At 36.9% G+C, this 19,863-nt stretch overlaps 1 protein-coding gene across 1 annotated transcript; it reads right to left on the bottom strand.

Annotated features, from left to right (window-relative positions):
- Nucleotides 1–7,003: 7,003 nt before the first annotated feature.
- On the bottom strand, nucleotides 7,004–9,903 carry LOC147838579 (uncharacterized). Its single transcript, XM_087304524.1, has 7 exons — nucleotides 8,765–9,903; nucleotides 8,356–8,450; nucleotides 8,206–8,256; nucleotides 7,709–8,087; nucleotides 7,445–7,621; nucleotides 7,267–7,355; nucleotides 7,004–7,145 (listed from the first exon to the last, which is right to left on the bottom strand). The coding sequence occupies exons 1-7, from the start codon at nucleotides 9,744–9,746 to the stop codon at nucleotides 7,125–7,127; spliced, it is 1,794 nt and encodes a 597-aa protein (XP_087160650.1). The 5' UTR covers nucleotides 9,747–9,903; the 3' UTR covers nucleotides 7,004–7,124.
- Between the last annotated feature and the right edge of the window lie 9,960 nt (nucleotides 9,904–19,863).

Raw genomic sequence — 19,863 nt, 5'->3', positions numbered from 1 at the left:
AACAGTTTTAATTATTTCTTCTGAACATGAAGTGTCCTGAACATTAATAGAACATTAAGTGAAGATTATGAACAGTTCTTCTGAACATGGCATCTTTTGCCTACTTCTTGCTGCCAGAGACTTGACAGCACTTCTTCTCACAAATCTGAACCACATTTGGCTTTATAGCGGAAGCAGTTGAGACCCTCAGTATGGCTTGAAGATGATCATCATTAAGTCTAGACCTGTACTTTGACTTATTGAAGTCCTAGGGAAAAAAGTGGGGGAACTCACTCAAAACTTCCATTCCCTCACCTAAAAAAACGGCGTATATATGTATAAATAAAACACCCCCACCCCACTCCAGTCACATCAGTCTGTACCAGTCTGTGTCTACCTATAATATCAACACAATCTCACGGCAATTCGTAACTTTTTCATTTAGTGACTAATTCGTATGAATTCGTACGATCTAATTCGTACAATTTAGTACGATTTGCTTATCCCCCAATGACGGTTGGGGTTAGGAGTGGGGTCAGGTGCCACGCCTCCTTTTAAAAATCGTACCATTTCGTACGACTGAACTCGTACGAATTCGTACGAATTAGCCACTAAACTGGCAAAACGTAAAATACTTACGTTTTCTCGTGAGATCAGGCTGATAATATATATAAGATGCAGGGCAGGCACGTGCACACATAGGGCTCAACCTGTGCAGAGCACATGCCCTTTTTAGTCTTGCATAGAAAGTGCCCTTCCTAACACCCTCGGTCCCGCCCTTCAGTAGGCGCGCGATAACACCGCTCTTGAGTACGCGCGCGACAACACAGCTGATCAGAACACGCGCGACAACGCGCATTGAGTGACAAGCGACAATGACAATCCTTCGCCTATCAGGTTTTCCCCCAGAGCCCTTTTCCAGCCACTCATTCGGGATTGGCACAGCCACTACAGCAGCCTCTAACAGGCTCTCACACCATCAGATCCAGACCCTTGGTCGCTGGTCTTCTGAAGCTTTCAAATCTTACATACGCCTCAATAAATACCACCTCAAGAAAGCCCAACAGGCTTTAACCAACCCCCAAGCACCTCCTCACACGGCTCCAACTCAAAAAGGTGTCTAACAGAGCCTCGACTCTCGCAAGAGTCATCCAAACCAAACCCCGCAGAAGCCCAATTGTCCACCCATGGCACCCTTACATGTTTGCCAAGGACTCCCTCAAGGGCCATTGCAGTTAGCATCTTCTGCAATCACCAATAGCTATTTACAGATGCAAACATTTGTATCCACATGTTCTTTGCGCATTTACTGCGTTTGTACATACATGTATGTATTATATTTGTGCTTGTTCCCTTCTTCCAACTTTTCCAAATCTTTTATCCTTATAACCCTACTTTTTAGCCTCTCGTTCCTTTCTTCTCTACACTCCACTCCCAACTAATTTTTTCTACACTCTACCTCTAACAATCTTTTTTCTCCCGTCTTGACTCTTCAGACCCTTGAAGGGGCCCCCTTGAGCTCCGACTCTCGCAGGATTCGGCCATAGTCCTTTCTTCTTCATGCTGCTACCTATTCTTTTCCGCCTAGTCTCCAAGCTCCAACCCCCGCAGGGGTCTGCTCAAGCTAAAACTTCTTCACTCTACTTCAACTACCTCTCTTCTCCTTATTGACTCACCCTCTAGCTCTGACCCCCGCAGGGGTCGCTCCGAGCCCCAACTCTCGCAAGAGTTACCCAGAACCCTCTCTTCTACACACTGCTACGTATCTCCTCCCATCTACACTCTACCTCCAAGCTCTGACCTCCGCAGAGGTCGCTCCGAGCTCCAACTCTCGCAAGAGTTACCCAAAATCCTCTCTCCCACTCACTGCTACCTATCTCCTCCTATCTGCACTCTACCCTCAAGCTCTGACCTCCTCAGAGGTCGCTCCGAGCTCCAACTCTCGCAAGAGTTACTCTCTTCCACTCACTGCTACCTATCTCCTCTTATCTACACTCTACCCCCAAGCTCTGACCTCCGCAGAGGTCGCTTTGAGCTCCAACTCTCGCAAGAGTTACTCTCTTCCACTCACTGCTACCTATCTCCTCCTATCTACACTCTACCTCCAAGCTCTGACCTCCGAAGAGGTCGCTCCGAGCTCCAACTCTCGCAAGAGTTACCCAAAATCCTCTCTCCCACTCACTGCTACCTATCTCCTCCTATCTACACTCTACCCTCAAGCTCTGACCCCCGCAGGGGTCGCTCAGAGCTCCAACTCTCGCAAGAGTTACCCTAAAATCCTCTCTTCCACTCACTGCTACCTATCTCTTCCCATCTGCACTCTACCTGCAAGCTCTGACCTCCGCAGAGGTCGCTTTGAGCTCCAACTCTCGCAAGAGTTACTCTCTTCCACTCACTGCTACCTATCTCCTCCTATCTACACTCTACCCCCAAACTCTGACCTCCGCAGAGGTCGCTCCGAGCTCCAACTCTCGCAAGAGTTACTCTCTTCCACTCACTGCTACCTATCTCCTCCTATCTACACTCTACCCCCAAGCTCTGACCCCCGCAGGGGTCGCTTAGAGCTCCAACTCCCGCAGGAGTTACCCAGAGTCCTCTTTTACACTCTGCTTCAAACCACCTTCTTCTCCCTTTTATTCACAACCCTGAAAATTATGACCCCCGCAGGGGTTTCTTCAAGCTCTAACTCCAGCAGGAGCTACTAGAATCCTCTCTTCACCCTTCATAATCCTATCTACTTAATGCCCATGCATTAAACTTTCTTTCCTTCCATTATATCCAGCAGCCGGATATAGCTCTATTTTCCTTGCTTTTTGGGGTTTTTTTCCTTGAATATGCGGCTGCTGTCCCGAGCGATTAATTACTGCATTTTGGGGAGTTCTGAGATCCACCGAGCTCAGGCTCCCCTCTTGCTCTGCCAACGGGGGGAAGCCCCGGGCTCGAGGAGCCCTTGAGCTCGGGGCTCTCTCCCGGGACAGCATGCCAAACAAGCTTTTGTAAATAATCAGCTAAGTGTGAACTCTTGAAGTGAAGTTTATTCATAAACTAATTTCGAGAGGATCACGTGCTTATGATTTATCACGGCCAGTCTCGCATTTGCTAATCACTACCTTCCAATCATATGAGCCCTAAGCTACTATAAATAGCCACAGTTTTCAGTTCACTTTATCTTCGTTAGGAAGAAACCCCCCTCCTCCCCTATTCTTCTTCTTTACCTGTGATTGGGCGGCACGGCGGCCCAGTGGTTAGCACTGTGAGCCACACAGCAAGAACACTGCCGGCCCGGGTTCCACAGGACCGGTGGGTGTTTCTGTGAGGAGTTTGTATGTCCTCCCTGTGTCCGCGTGGGTTTTCCCCGGGTTCTCCGGTTTCCTCCCACCATCCAAAGACATTCAACATGCATAACAATCAAGCTTGTCTAATCCCTTGCGTTCCCTTAGCTACAGCGGCAGGGGAGTTCTGAGATCCACCGAGCTCAGGCTCCCCTCTTGCTCTGCCAACGGGAGGAAGCCCCGGGCTCGAGGAGCCCTTGAGCTCGGGGCTCTCTCCCTGGACAGCATGCTAAACAAGCTTTTGTAAATCATCAGCTAAGTGTGAACTCTTGAAATATTCTAAAAAGAAAAATATTTTCCATTGTGATGAATATATATATATATATATATATCAATTATTGACAGAATAAAATGTATTGTTTTTGGTAAATTTTGACAGCTGTTTGGGGGATTATTTTATGAGGCCAAACTCTTTCTATTTTGCTGTAGGCCTATACTGAAAGGCTGAATACATTAAAGCCAATAACCACTATAGCCTGACGGATGAACAAATAAAATTAAAACCTTATGAATAAATAGTATATCTCGCAAGATACTGCGTGATCCAAAAATAGTATTATTTAATAAAATTTTTAAGTCTTTATTACATTTGCCTGGCCCCGGGCCCCGGGCCCTGGGCCCGGTTTTTCAAAAGTAATCCACTAGGATTTTGGATAAGGGATTGGATCAAATCTTGAAAATGGGTTTTTCAAAAGAAAAAACGGATTACATAATTGGATTAGATCACGCAATCCAATCTTGGTTTTGATCCGGATCAAACCTTTAGTTTGGGTTTGTCGGACCTTTTTTGTAGGATCTGGATCACTTTGATCCAAAAAACATGGATTAAACTGATCCCATCAGAAGGGTAGATTTAGCGTGGATTTCATGCCTAAAATGTAATGAAAACTTAAAAAAATTATTAAACAATACTATTTTTGGATCATGCAGTATCTTACGAGATATACTATTTATTAATAAGGTTTTAATTTTATTTGTTCATCTGTCAGGCTATAGTGATTATTGGCTTTAACGTATTTAGCCTTTCTGTATAGGCCTCCAGCAAAGTAGAAAGAGTTTGGCCTTATAAAATAATCCCCCAAACAGCTGTCAAAACTGACCAAAAACAATAAATTCTATTCTGTCACTAATTGATATATATATATATATATATATATATATATATATATATATATATATATATATATATATATATATATATATATATATATGTATTCATCACAATGGAAAATATTTTTCTTAATAGAATATTTATTAATGATGATAGCAATGATTACAGAATAAACAAAAAATGCAAGAAATGGCAATGACTGATTTTTGAAATCTCTTTCAACAATTGCAAAAAGAGACTGAAAGGGCAGAAGCACAGCTTCGCCTGGCAGAGGAACAACTGACTCTGACCAAACTGCAGCAAACCAAGGCCAGACTTGAGATCCCCCATCTAAAGGATACGCTTCACATCAGATGAGGAAGTCTGGGATTATTGTGGAGTTTTTGACATTAAGTATTTTTTTTATTTACATCTATATTGGAAACTTATTATAAATATCCTCAATGTACAGTGTTTGTGTTGTAGGTCTCAGATGAGCGGACTGCTGGAAAAGGATGGGGTGGGCTTTTTCTTGTTTTTCTTATTTATTATTATTATTAATTTAATATTTATTACATTTTCTTAGTTTTCATTTAAAAAAAATAAATTATATTGACCCCACGCTGGCTATTCTACTTGTCACTCTTTACATATCTATAGTTCTACATAGTGATTTCCTATCCTGTTTGAGCACTGGTAATCCAGATTTAGTGATCCTGGAAAGTTCCTATCCAGATCAGATTGATCCAATCCAATGTTGCTTTGAAAAACTGGCTCAAAAAGTAAGCTGGATTACGTGATCACGGATCGCAAAAACAGAATCACTAAATCTGGATCAATTTGATCCGGATTAAACCTTTTGAAAAACCGGGCCCTGGGCCCGGTTTTTCAAAAGGTTTTATCCGGATCAAATAGATCAAAATCACAATGTAGATAGACAGGCCTGTGTAAAGAGCAAAAAATAATAGCCAGTGTGGGGTCAATATAACTTTATTTTTATTTGAAATGAAAACTAAGAAAATTTAATAAATAATAAAATAATCATAATAAATGAAAATGAAAAATGAAATTCAAATGTAAATAAAAAAGACTTAATGTCAAAAACTCCACAATTATTTCAGACTTCCTCATCTGATGTGGAGAGACCAGCTTGTTGAGCAAAGCCTTTAGGAGGCAGATCTCAAGTCTGGCCTTGGTTTGCTGCAGTTTGGTCAGAGTCAGTTGTTCTCTGCCAGATGAAGCTGAACTTCTGCCCTTTCAGTCTCTTTTTGCAATTGTTGAAAGAGAAATCTAAAGTCATTGCCATTCTTTGCATTTTTATTTTTGGTTATTCTGTAATCATTGCATGCATCACACATAAATATTCTAAAAAGAAAAATATTTTCTATTGTAATGAATATAGATATCAATTATTGACAATAAAATGTATTGTTTTTGGTCAATTTTGACAGATGTTTGGGGGATTATTTTATGAGGCCAAGTTATTTCTACTTTGCTGTAGGCCTATACTGAATGGCTGAATACGTTAAAGCCAATAATCACTACAGGCTGATGGATGAACAAATAAAATTAAAACCTTATGAATAAATAGTATATCTTGTAAGATACTGTGTGATCCAAAAATAGTATTATTTAATAACATTTTTAAGTTTTTATTACATTTTGGGCATGAAATCCACACTAAATCCACCTTTCTGATGGGATCAGTTTAATCCAGGTTTTTTGGATCAAAGTGATCCAAATCCTACAAAAAAGGTCTGAAAAACCCAAAGTAAAGGTTTGATCCGGATCAAAACCAAGATTAGATTACGTGATCTAATCCGATTAGGTAATCCGTTTTTTCTTTTGAAAAACCCATTTTCAAGATTTGATCCAATCCCTTATCTAAAATCCTAGTGGATTACTTTTGAAAAACCGGGCCCTGGAGATTGTGAAATCCGGATTTGCTGCTCGGATTTGCTTTCACATGGCATTGCCATTTTCACAATTTTTTTAAAATTTATTTATGTTTTTTGTATTTGCACAGAAAATAAAAAATTTAGAACAAAATTTTAAAATTAGGACATCTGCTGTGTAAAACATATACTGGATAAGTTAGCAGATCTTTCCGCTGTGGCAACCCCTGATTAATAAAGGGACTAAGCCGAAAGAAAATGAATGAATGAATAATTATCTATAAATCAAGTCATCAAGTAGCCATATAGATTTGCACTGCCTACCCAAATTTAGCCTTCTTTTGGCCAGACGTTTAGAGTCTATTAGACAGCATTTAAACGTCTCATTGCTTGGTGAGATGTCTGAAGAACAAATACATGTGGCAGGGAAGTGTCTGTTATTTTAAATATTCATTTTCAGAGTGGAAATGTGATGTCATTTTACAGCTTAAAATGATGTTTATCATCAGCTGTTTTGTGTTGGTGACTTTTTTGACACGTTTATTGTGTCAATATGCAGCCTCTAGTCATCTTTTTAACTGTAAGAATAGCATGACACAAGAAATGCATTGCATACTTATCATACATGACAGAAACAAGATTCACAGTACTATGTAAATATGTGCTCTCCTAGAATTGTTTTTGTCAAATAATACTCTTCACAAGAGTTCAATTAATGCATATGTTTTATTGTTTGTTTTGAGAGGAGCCACCTCCTGCTCAAGATTTCCTGCCTCAAACAGCCTGAAACGTTCCTCTCAAGACAATAACATGTAGGGTGGCTGTTCTTCAGTTCTCCAGGTTGGTGTCCTAAAATAAAAACAGCAATTAGTTTATCAAAAGTCAATCCAAATCTAATATTCTCTAAGCTAACATCCATAGTCTTGTGTTTGAATTAACCCTCCCAAAATACTCTGCTTAGGCTTCATACCTTGAACCATTCGTGGAGAAGAATCTCTTTTAATTGAATCCGCTGCTCTGGCTTTTGCTGGAGACAGCAACTAATCAACTGACAGCATTCTGTGAAAAACAGTTGAAACATCTGTTTACCTTGAACTTCACACCTCCTTTGATGTTGCATGTAAGAGTCTTTGAAATAAAGAGCTTACCATCGGACAAGCCAGCTTTGGAGAAGTTGTTCTCATTGATCATGTGCAGTTCTTGAGGGTTGGGAAAGTCCTCACACACCAATACAAACAAGAGGATGCCAAGGGACCAGACTGTTGCCGGCTTCCCATTGTATTCACCCGTTTCCTCAAACTCTGGGGGGCAGTACTCAAGGGTGCCTAAAGGTAAAAGATTTTTGCATCAATTAGCATTTGTTGCTATAAATTCAGAATATCGTTTTTCACAGCTTAAGGGTTAATACATACCGGCAAATGTATCGTAGGGTAATTTCTTGAGAAGGTCTCCACACCCAAAGTCTATTAATTTGACTTTATGAGTCTCCTTGTTGATTAGTAGATTTTCAAGTTTGATATCGCGATGTAGAACACCATTGCGGCAGCACATGTATGCAGCTTGAGTTGCCTGCTGCATAACAACACGCGCTAAACCTTCACTTATGGATCCTCCATAGCTTTCTGTGAAAGCATATAGGTCCTCACAGGGTGAAGGGTATTCCAACACCATTATATAATGGTCCTCCTGGTCCTGCCAGTCCAGAAGCTGGATTATTTCTGGAACGCTGGATACTCCATGGGCGAGGATGAGAAGTGCAACTTCAAGAGGAAAGGGCTCTGAATGACCCGACTACAGGAAATACATTTTTTATGATGTTTAGATAGATATATCTTCTATAGATTATGAATTGAATCATAATTTCACAAAATTTCGACAACAGTAGCTTGTCTTATGAGAAATCACTTACGATACGTATGTATTCCACATCTTCCGTCTTTGTGACAAATTTCACTGCCACCTAATAAACAAGAAATAAGCAAAGTGTATGTAAGAATGATTGTACAGCTAACATATTGTATTTGTTACTATTTATCCTATCCAGAAAAATGAAAGGCACCTTTAAGTCATCGTGTAGACGTCGCCCCTTGTACACAGTTCCAAAGGATCCTTCACCCAGCATGTCATCGATCAGATAGTGGCAAGAATTGATGACTATTAAAACAAAACCAAGGTTAAGTAATATGAAATATCAACCAGTGTAAAACAGGACAAAATGTTTTACTTAATCAGTGTACATTTTTTGAAAATGAGGTCTGAATGTTGAATAAATAAGCTTTAGTTTTACCTATTGCCAAAAATGTATCTTGTGCAACTTAAGACTGGTTTTGTGGTCCAGGGTCACAAATGGAAACATTAAAATGGCCTGATATAGTATTGCAGGTGTGTGTGTGTGTGTGTGTGTGTGTGTGTGTGTGTGTGTGTGTGTGTGTGTGTGTGTGTGTGTGTTTAAGGGACAGTCAACTTACCCTGACTTGTCATCTTTCCATTATTCTCTATTTGTTTTGAAACAGAGGCCTGTGTGCAGACTGGAGTTTGACCACCATTGATGCTCCAGTCTGACGTTGTGTGCTGTGAAATCTGAGGGAAATTGGCACTCCCCTCGGAAGCATCGGGGACTGGAATCTCAGTGGCATTGTTACAACAATCAGAAGTGGATGAGTGAAATGGAGGCTGGGTGACATCAATACTCCAGACTGACACTTTGTGTACCGGAGTCCGGGTAGCGTCAGTACTCCAATCTGATGTGGTGCGTGTTGGAGTTTTGATCTTATCAATGCTCCAATCTGACATGGTGTGTGCTGAAGTCTTAGTGAAATCATTGCTCCACCTTGATGTGGTGCGTGCTAGAGCCAGGCCAGAATCAATGCTCCAGTCAGATAAGGTGTGAGCTAAGCTTTCGGCTTCATCACAATAGTCAGGACTAAGCAATGGAGTCTGGCTGATGTCAAAGTTCCAGTCGAATGAAGTCTGAGCAGTATTGCTGCTCAGAACTGGAGAACGGAGGACATCAGGTTGAACAGTAAGATGTTTCTTTACTGTTGGATAGACTTCAGGGTCACTGGCTGAAGGTTCCTGAAGATTGAGCTCTACAGTATGAATGACCTGCTGTAGAGATCCGTCACCTGAAGAGGAGGAAGGTTGTACTTCAGGTGGTGCTGCAGTTGCCCCAGTGTCCTGAGCCTCTCCATCAACCTGAAGTGTACTATTTTTTTCAGCAGCTCTCAGACAGGAGAACCACCGCCACAACTTGAACCTTCTTTTCTTTTTACGGTTGGCCTCCTTTCTCTTTTTATTTTTCCCCTCACTCGCACTATCTTCACCTACGCCAACAGGATGTTTATGAGCTTCCACCAAATTGGTGAGCTGTGGCGGTGAATCGTGATGGTAAACGTGCACACGCTCAAAATCATTGTTTGCCTTTTTGCAACGACAATTACGCTGACCCATCGCTCAACTAGTTTAACCGCAGAATGCCAAAGTCAGAGTTGCATTCGCATTCTCTTAGCTATGATGTCACCGTTTCGAACATTCACATTCAATTCTAAATGTGACGCAGGCTGGGCCGTTTCTGTGGAGCGTTTCTGTGGCCATTTGAAAGTGCCATATTTTTTTTGCATAAAGTATATGCCTTATAATCAATCAATAACTGATCACACATACTCATAGCCTGTATGCAAGCGGCTGCCCGGTAAACAGGCATAGACCAGCGTTACGCCTTCATGAAATTAATTCTGCGTCAGTTTTACAACAAACTAAAACTCGAAATGAATTCAAATAAACAGTTGTAACAATAAAAAATCATTAAAAACATTTGTTTTTCACTATTTTACTTTCACTAGTATACATTATATTACATATATTTATTTATAACAAAATTCGAATGGACCTAAATTTACCAAATGATTTAAAACGTCTGAATCTCTTTAATATAGGATTGTAAAATGCTAGACACTTCTATTTACTTCGTTATTATTTCTTTTGCACAATTTATCAATCAATTTATCATTATCTATCCGCATCTGCAACATGGATATTCGCACCCTAGGAAAAAAAACCTATAGAGGACGAAACCTTCAAAAACTATAAATAAATAAGTAAACAAATAAATAAATAAATGAATAAATAAATTCATAAATTCCTGCATAAATAAAACAATAAATAAATACATTGCATATTTATTTGCTTTATTTATGCAGGAAACTGTGAACTTTTTTACTCATTTATTTTTATAATTGCTTTTTTTATTTATTTAATGTTTTATTTATGTAGTAATTTATATTTTCTTGTTTATTTATGCTTTGTTTTATTTATGCAGAATTTATTTACTTATTTATTTATATATTTTCGTTTTTATTCATTTTTGTTTATGAAGACATTTATTTATTTGTTTATTTATCAGTCGTATTTATTTATTTATTAAAAAAAATATTTATGCCTGCATTTATGGATTTATTTACTTATTTATTTATTTGCGTATTTATTTATTAATTATTTTATTTATACAGGAATTTATAGATTTCAATGCTTATTTATGTATATATGCGCGTATTTTGTTATTCTTTCTTTTATTTTATTTTTGCAGAAATGTATGGATTTATTCTCCAATTTCGTTATATATTTGCGTATTTATTATTATTTATTTATTTTTGCCGGTTTCGTTCTTCGTATAAACTCAGCATTCTTTTGATTTTGGATGCATGCTTTTTTTTCTATTGACATAATATTTTTGCTCCTAATTTATTCATTCATTCTTTATTGTACTGCGTGCGTGTGTATATGTTTCACTGACAGTGTTGAGGTTGACATTTTGTATGGTTAAATTCTTTAATGAATGTATAAATGAATGGTTTGACTCGACCCTAATAAGTATGGCTGTTATTTTAATCCTCATGCTTAAAATATCATCAGTGACTTGCACTTCTATTTTTTGATAGGCTACATGTTTATATATATATTGATAAATTGTGTATATCCATTACCACAGTGACACATTTATATTCTAGCAATCTCGTATTTTATTATTCTCTTGACGAACTTTTTTTTTATTTTATTTAAACTTCAAATAACAAACAGGCATTTTCAACTTCCATCGTTAAACATATATATCATTATATCCAAGCAGCATATAATAAACAAAACAGTACAAATTAATAATAACATAAAAATAAACCTTAAATAATACAAAAGAAAATACATTACATTCAGAGGGGTCAGTCCATATATGTTGACAAAAGCTTAGAGAGCTTTAAGGCACCTTTTGTTTTTACTTGTTTTATAGATTTATATAACATATTGAAATCATTTGTAAATGCTTTGAAACAAGGAGAAACTTTAACAAATCTACATTTGTGTATATAAAATTTTGCTACAATCAACATATTATTACATAGAAATTCAACTTCCTTGTTTTTCATAAAAATGCCAAATTTCACAATGTGATAGTCAAACGCAGGTGTTACATTTTTAGTTATCAACCACTAATACAATCTGTCCCAAAAGGATTTGACACTGGAGCAACTATAAAAAAAGATGTTCCTGTGATTCTATATCTTTCAAGCAAAAAATACAAGCATTACTGTCTAAATGAAATCTTATTCTAAGAAATTCGTTACATGGATAGATGTCATTAATTGTTTTGAAATGTACTTCGTTCATTTTAGGTAACAAGGGAAATGACAGGTATCTTTTTCTAATTTCAATAGTGTTCGCTTTAGAAAATCTCTCAGATAAAACTTTTCTTTTAACAGGAAGAGGAAAATATTCTTTTGTCAGTAGTGATCTCAAGACCTTGTTGTTACGTTTAATATCCAAAAATGAATCATTATTTATAAACAAATCAACTAGTGTAGGTATTACAGAGGAGTATTGCACTATACCTTTAACTAAATTTCTCAAAGCTACATTAATAGCTTTGACAACCAAAGAGAATTCTCTATGTGCACAATTAAAATTGAATTTTAACCTAAAATGATCATAGCTCAACATATTACCATCATCATCCATTAAATGAATTACATTCCAAATTCCTTTGTCAAACCAGTCTTTAAAAAATAAAGATTTCCTGTCATGTAGAAAAACACACCTGTTATTCCAAATGATAACATTATGTGGAGTAAAATTGTGCTTGTACAACATCTTCCAATATAGTAACACTTCTGCATGAAAACCAGACAATTTAAATGGCAATTTTAGTAAGTCAAAATCACATTTTAGAAAAAAGAAATTCCTCCCATCCTTTGAAAAATATGAAAAGGGATGCTAAACCATAAAGACGGTTCATCTTTAACAAAGCTTTGTAACCATTTTAACTTCATTACTCCATTTATAACGCCAAAATCAATAACATTTAACCCCCCTTCCTCTGATAACTTTACCAAATCATTTTTTCGAATTAAATGTTGCTTATTGTTCAAAATAAACTCATAATGAACTCTGTTAATTTGTTTAATACATCTTTCTGGTACTCCTAAGGAAAATGCTGGATAGATTAATCTGGATATTGCTTCCATTTTTGTTAATAATATTCTCCCCAAAATTGAAATATTTCTTTGTAACCAGCTACTTAATGTTTTTTTATTTTTCTGTACAACAGTATGAATATTATTATTTTCCCTGTCCCTAAAATGTTTTGTAATAGTTATTCCCAAGTATGTTATTTAGCTTTTAATTGGGATATTATACAATGAATTTTATGTATTATTGTGAAGAATTAGAATCTCACATTTTTTCAAATTTAAATGTAACCCTGAAGCATTAGAAAACAATGATATAGACTTTAAGGCAATCGGTATTTGATTAGAGTCCTTCAGAAATCAAGTTGTCAGCTAGTTGTGCAATTAACAAGGATCTACTCAGAACATTTAATGGCTTAATATTGTCGTTATTTTTAATATACAGTGCTAATAATTCAGCAGCAAGTAAGAAAGAAGGGGGCTGACTGGATCTCCCTGTCGTATTCCCCTTCTGATATCAAATCTCTTTGTAGTACCCGATTGAAGTAAAACAGCACTTGTTATTTGTTATATTGTCAACATTGAAAGAATATTAATACATTTTGTCCCAAACCCAAAATATTGTTGAGACTGAAAAACAAAAGGGTGTTCAAGTTTATCAAAAGCTTTTAGAAAATCCAGAAATAGTATAATACCATCATCCTCTATCGAATGTGAATAGTCTAATAAATCTAACACCATGCGAATGTTATTATGTATTAGTCGATTTAGAAGAAACCCAGATTGTGTATCACTAATAATTTTACCTATACCACCTTTAAGTCTACTAGCTAATGCATGAGTGAATATTTTGTGATCAATGTTAAGTAAAGTAATTGGTCTTAAATTATCAATAAGAGTGTTGTCTTTTTTGGTTTAGGTATTAAAACAATTATAGCCCGTTTCATTGTAGTTAGTAGTGTATGACTTTCTAAACATTCTTTTAGTGCTTTAAAGAGCATTTCTCTCATATCATTCCAGAAAAAAGATAAAAGTTAGTTGCAAGTCCATCTTGACCTGGTGATTTACCTAAAGCCATTTTTTTAATAGCAGCATCAAGTTCTTCAATTTTTAAATCAGAGTCACATATCATTTTAAAATCTTCATCAATTTTAGGAATAAAATTATAGAATTTTTGAAGAAATTCTCAGAATCTTTCATGGAAAATGATGATGAATATAGGCTTTGATAAAATTTAAAAATCTCATTACTTATTTATTTTGGATCAGTTACAATTTTATTAATTGGATTTAGGGTGGTAATTGCATTTCTGTCTACTTTTTTCTAATCTACTAAAATAAGAGCTGTTTTTTACACCAACTTCCATCCATTTTGCTCTAGATCGTATATATGCCCCTTCTGCCCTATTTAAGTAGAAATCGTCTAATTTAGTTTGTAATCTAATCATTTCCTCTTTATTAGGTTCTAATGATAAATCCTTTTTACAACAATCATTAATGTCTTTTATCAGCTGTTTTTCTAATTATTTTTGCTTATTACACAATATTTTACCATAATTAATTGAGTACATTCTCACTTTATCTCATCATTTGTCATAATTGAATATAAGATTTTTTTAACCATGTCACAAAAATATTCTTCTTTTAACAAGTTTGCATTAAAGTTCCAATATTTTTGCCTACATGTTCTTTCAGAGCCTGGGATCAGTGTGACAGTAATTACACAATGATCAGTTGTAGGAGCTGCAGAGATTTTAGCTTGCAAAACATATTTAAAAAATTTCTTGGGTTACCAACCAAAAATCTATTCTTGATTTACAATTTCCATTGGGTCTAATCCATGAATATTGCCTTATTTCAGGATTAACATGATTCCAAACATCTATTAGGGAAGTATTAATACAAAAATTTGTAATACATTCATTTCATAATGACCATATTTGTTGGAAATCTATCCATCCAATTATCAGGGACACAAATAAAGTCACCAACATATTTTCAGTTGGGAAAAATGTTTTCAACTCTCTAATAGTTTCTGAAATGCATTCAGCAACATTTTGTTTTTATATTGACCATTATATCCGTAAACATTTAGAAGAATCAGTGGAGTACCTTCAATCATCAAAACTGCAGCAATCCAGTGTCCATCCTTATCTTCTTTCACTTTAACTACTTTACCAGGACAGTTATTCAAGCATATGACTACGCCAGCAGATCTATAGTTCCATGACTAAACAGTATAGTATCACCCCATTGGTTTCTCCAGAAGGTTGAGTCCTCTGCGCTGGAATGTGTCTCTTGTAAAAATATACATTGTGCCTGTTGTGAGTCTGACAGGAGTTCAGCTCCGGCACCCCAGTCGAGCCGGAGCTGAACTCCTGTCGGACAACATCTCCAGATTACTTCGCACCATCTGACTAGCAGGTAAAAATTCACAGAACTCACATTATAGCCACCTAGACTCTTGTTCACCCCACTTAAACATCAGTAACGCATATCTGGCGAATCCTATAGAGACTGTGTCTGTTCCTCGTATTATTAGATTAAGAAATAAACGTACTGTGTGCTCCAGAAAAAATCTAGTAAGAATCAAACCAGAAAAACCAGTAGAAAGTGAAAATACAAATTTCGTAAAACTTGGTCTCCTAAACATCAGGTCACTTGCACCTAAAGCACTTATCATTAATGAAATAATAACAGAAAACAATCTTAATGCACTCTGTCTCACTGAAACCTGGCTGAAACAAAATGACTATATTAGCTTAAATGAAGCAACTCCTCCAGGATTCTTATATAAACATGAGGCTCGTCAAACTGGTCGTGGTGGTGGAGTTGCATCAATCTTTAGTGATTTCCTTAATATTAAACAGAGAAACGGACTTATGTTTAGCTCCTTTGAAGTATTATCGCTTAATGTTCAGCTTCCAGATACTATACAAAAACCTATGTTATCTCTCGCTTTAATCACCATATATAGACCACCAGGACCCTATGTCAAATTTCTAAAAGAATTTTCTGATTTTATTTCTGACTTACTAGTCAAAACTGATAAAATGCTAATTGTAGGTGACTTTAACATCCACATAGATGACGCTAATGATACATTAGGGCTCGCGTTAATGGATTTAATACACTCACTTGGGATAAAGCAAAACGTTGTGGGTCCAACCCATCGCTTAAAGCATACATTAGATCTAATTCTGTCTTATGGAATCGAGGTTATTGACGTAGACATTATACCACAAAGTGATGATATTACAGATCACTACCTCTTACTATATAAGCTATGTTTACCTGAAATCAGCAAACCCGCTCCAATACTCCGCCCTAGTAGAACTATTGTTCCGTTAACTAAAGATGAATTTATAAATAACTTACCTGATCTCTCTCTATTTCGTAATGCACCCGCAAACTCAAATGATCTTGATGTAGTAACCAGCAGTATGGATGCCATCTTTACTAGCACACTAAATACTGTGGCACCCATCAAATTAAAAAAGGCTAGAGAGATTAAAACTGTACCATGGTATAATAGTCATACTCGTGCGCTCAAAACAGCAACCCGCGCCCTGGAACGTAAATGGAAAAAAACTAATTTAGAGGTCTTTAGAATTGCGAACAAAGACAGTATGTCCAGCTATAGGAGGGCTCTAAAATCTGCCAGGACCGAGCACCTGCGCAAACTGATAGAAAATAATCATAACAATCCTAGATTTTTATTTAACACCATCTCTAAATTAGCAAATAATCGGTCATCCTTGGAACAAACTACTCCACCGCAAATTAGTAGTGATGACTTCATGTATTTTTTCAGTAATAAAATAGAAGGCTTTAGACAGAAAATAGGAGATGCCAAACTTTCTGCACCGGCTTATACTCCAAATCCTGTAAATATTTCATTAAATCATAATAATAACCTACACTGCTTCAAAATCATAGAACATGAAGAGTTAGTAAAAATTATAAATAGCTCTAAACCAGCTACGTGTATGCTGGACTCAATTCCAACAAAATTACTGAAAGAAGAATTTTCTTCTCTTAAACTCCGACAAAACAGAATTATTACTTATTGGGCCTAAATCTTGCACACAGCAGATCTCGCAACTCAATTTACAATTAGAGGGATACAAAGTTAGCTTTAGCTCTACTATAAAAGATTTGGGTGTCATATTAGACAGCAATCTAACTTTTAAAAACCATATATCCCATGTCACAAAAACTGCCTTCTTTCATCTGAGAAATATCGCTAAATTACGTAACATGCTATCCATCTCAGATGCAGAAAAGCTAGTCCATGCTTTTATGACTTCGAGACTGGATTACTGTAATGCTCTATTTGCTGGCTGCCCAGCATCCTCTATTAACAGACTTCAATTAGTACAAAATGCAGCAGCCAGAGTTCTGACCAGGTCTAGAAAATATGATCATATAACCCCAATTTTATCCTGCTTACACTGGCTGCCTGTTAAGTTTCGTATTGAATTTAAAATATTACTTCTCACCTATAAAGCTCTAAATAATCTAGCTCCTGTTTATCTAACCAACCTTCTGTCTCGCTACGAACCAACTCGCTCTTTAAGATCTCAAAATTCAGGGCTTCTGGCAGTACCTAGAATAGCAAAATCAAGTAAAGGAGGTCGAGCCTTCTCTTTCATGGCTCCTACACTCTGGAATAGCCTTCCTGATAACGTCCGAGGCTCAGACACACTCTCTCAGTTCAAAACTAGATTAAAGACCTATCTGTTTAGTAAAGCATACACTCAATGCATCACCTAGCGGGTTCCACACTGGCTTCTGCATCTTGCTTATACACTATGAACAGCAGCTACGCTAATTATTCTCTTTATTCTCTATTTTCACCTGGGGATACTCATCCCGAGGTCCTCAGATTAGGCGGAGTCACTGATTGGATCCAAGACCAGATCCAAGACCAGATCCAAGATGATCCCAAGGATTCCATATCCGGGACCAGGCCATATCCTGAGCTGCTGCTGCGCTGATGGTCGTGGGGAGTAGAGAACATGTGTCTGATTCCAGCGACGCTCCAGGGACAGACGAGTCTTCATTGAGGCCATCTCCAGCATAAACCACGGCGTATGAAGTTCTGCACAAGACTTTTGGCCAGCGGAGAAATTAAAATGGTCGTGCCCAACTGAGTCTGGTTCTCTCAAGGTTTTTTTTCTTCACTCCCATCAGGTGAAGTTTTTTTCCCTCTCCGCTGTCGCCACTGCCTCGCATGGTTCAGGATTGGTAGAGCTACGCATCGATGAATTTGCTCTTCAGTGTTTGAACTCTCAGTAATGATTAAATCACACTGAACTGAGCTAAACTGAACTGAACTTAACTTAAACACTAAAACCTGAACCACACTGTTCCAGTTACTATGACCATTTATGTGAAGCTGCTTTGACACAATCTACATTGTAAAAGCGCTATACAAATAAAGCTGAATTGAATTGAATTGAATTGAACTGTTGACTTTTGCAAAATAAGAATATTGCTTTTCTCTTAATACTGTCTTTAAGTCCCCTGGTATTCAATGATATAAAATAAATTTTAGAACAAAATTTAAACATACTATTTACTTACACTACAAGTAGCTTTAACAAGCTAACAAATAACACCTCACAATATCTGTGTGGAGAAAAAAGAAAAAGAATAATTCAGTTGGTCCTTCTAAATATAATCACGTGTCTCATTTGTCTACATTAACAGCTCCCATGAACTATTTAGTATACATTTTAAGCGAAACATAAATAAAACAGTGTTTTCCTGTATTTACAAACAGAAGAAAATAAAAACTGGGTGAAATGTTTACAGTATACTCACCAGAAGTGTCCTGCAACTGCAGCCACGAGAAAATGCCATAGCCTGAACAGTAAGTCAGGTTGGGAGCAGGTGCAGGATCAGACAAAAACTCTATTGTACTTAAAGTTATTCATCCAATAAAACTTTGTCTACAAAAAAGTAGAATTCGCTTAAAAGGTTATAGTAATGAACTAAATGTAAAATTATTTCAGTACTTGCACTTACAGGCTCACAAAACAGTAAAACACCTTTTTTTGAGCAGTTGACGGTCGTATATGTGTCCCACACTGCTAAAAACACTATTAGGACACAAATATTTCACTAAAAAGTGAAAATTGTTTGTTTTCGCCTAATTTCGAGCAAATTTATACTTCCAGTTAGAAACTAATTTTTGAAGCTGCGTCACAGTCATGAGATCTTAGCGTGTAATCTAGTGTGTAGACTTTATGTCTGTACCTGGGAGTACCTTGTGACGTCTCTGAGTGTGCTGCATTCATTCATGAGAGACTTGGTTCAAACCAATCAGCGCGCTCTATTGTGTATGCCGTGCAACTTCATTAATATGAAAGCTAGCTTACAAGACTGTTTGTACCTGAAACAGTGTTCAGACGGCAGATAGACGCCATGTTGGGTTGCCAGAAGAAGTGGGAAAAGAATAAGATTTGTTTTGGAGATACGGGTCGTGATTTTATAATGTGCTGCAACGAAGGTTTTGTTTTAATTTTCCAGCTGTAAGAGTGCAATTGGACTCACGTGTGGATCAGTGCACGCGACACGCGGCAGAAATACGTTTGCTCTGAAAATTTTTTACTCGAGAGCTTTTTGCATCTGGGCCCGGTTTTTCAAAAGGATTAATCTGGATAAAATTGATCCGGATTTAGTATACAGATTTAGTATCCTGTTTTTGCAATCCGTGATCACGTAATCCAGCTTACTTTTTGAGCCAGTTTTTCAAAGCAACATTGGATTGGATCATTCTGATCCAGATAGGAACTTTTCAGGATCACTAAATCTGGATTACCAGTGTTCAATCACAATGTAGATGGATAGATAGGCCTATGTAAAGAGCAACAAGTAGAATAGCCAGTGCGGGGTAAATATAAATGTATTTTTATTTGAAATGAAAACTAAGAAAATTTTATAAATAATAAAATAATAAACAATAAAAACAAGAAAAACCCCACCCCATCCTCTTCCAGCAGTCCACTCATCTGAGACCTACAACACTGTACATTGAGGATATTTATAATAAGTTTCAAATATAGATGTAAATATGTCTGAGCGCAGCCTTTAGGAGGCGGATCT

The sequence above is a fragment of the Danio rerio genome, chromosome 22, assembly GCF_052040795.2.
Source record: "Danio rerio strain M-AB ecotype USA chromosome 22, GRCz13ab, whole genome shotgun sequence".
Classification (NCBI taxonomy): Eukaryota; Metazoa; Chordata; class Actinopteri; order Cypriniformes; family Danionidae; genus Danio; species Danio rerio.
This window is presented reverse-complemented; position numbering and strand designations above follow the sequence as displayed.

Bases quoted from the DNA above. Each gene is read 5' to 3' on its own strand.
- LOC147838579 (XM_087304524.1), bottom strand. From the start codon at position 9,746: ATGGGTCAGCGTAATTGTCGTTGCAAAAAGGCAAACAATGATTTTGAG. The intron at 8,451-8,764 runs GTAAGTTGACTG...TTGTTTTAATAG, and splicing joins TGGAAAGATGACAAGTCAGG to TCATCAATTCTTGCCACTAT. The intron at 7,356-7,444 runs GTAAGCTCTTTA...TGTTTTTCACAG, and splicing joins CAAAGCTGGCTTGTCCGATG to AATGCTGTCAGTTGATTAGT.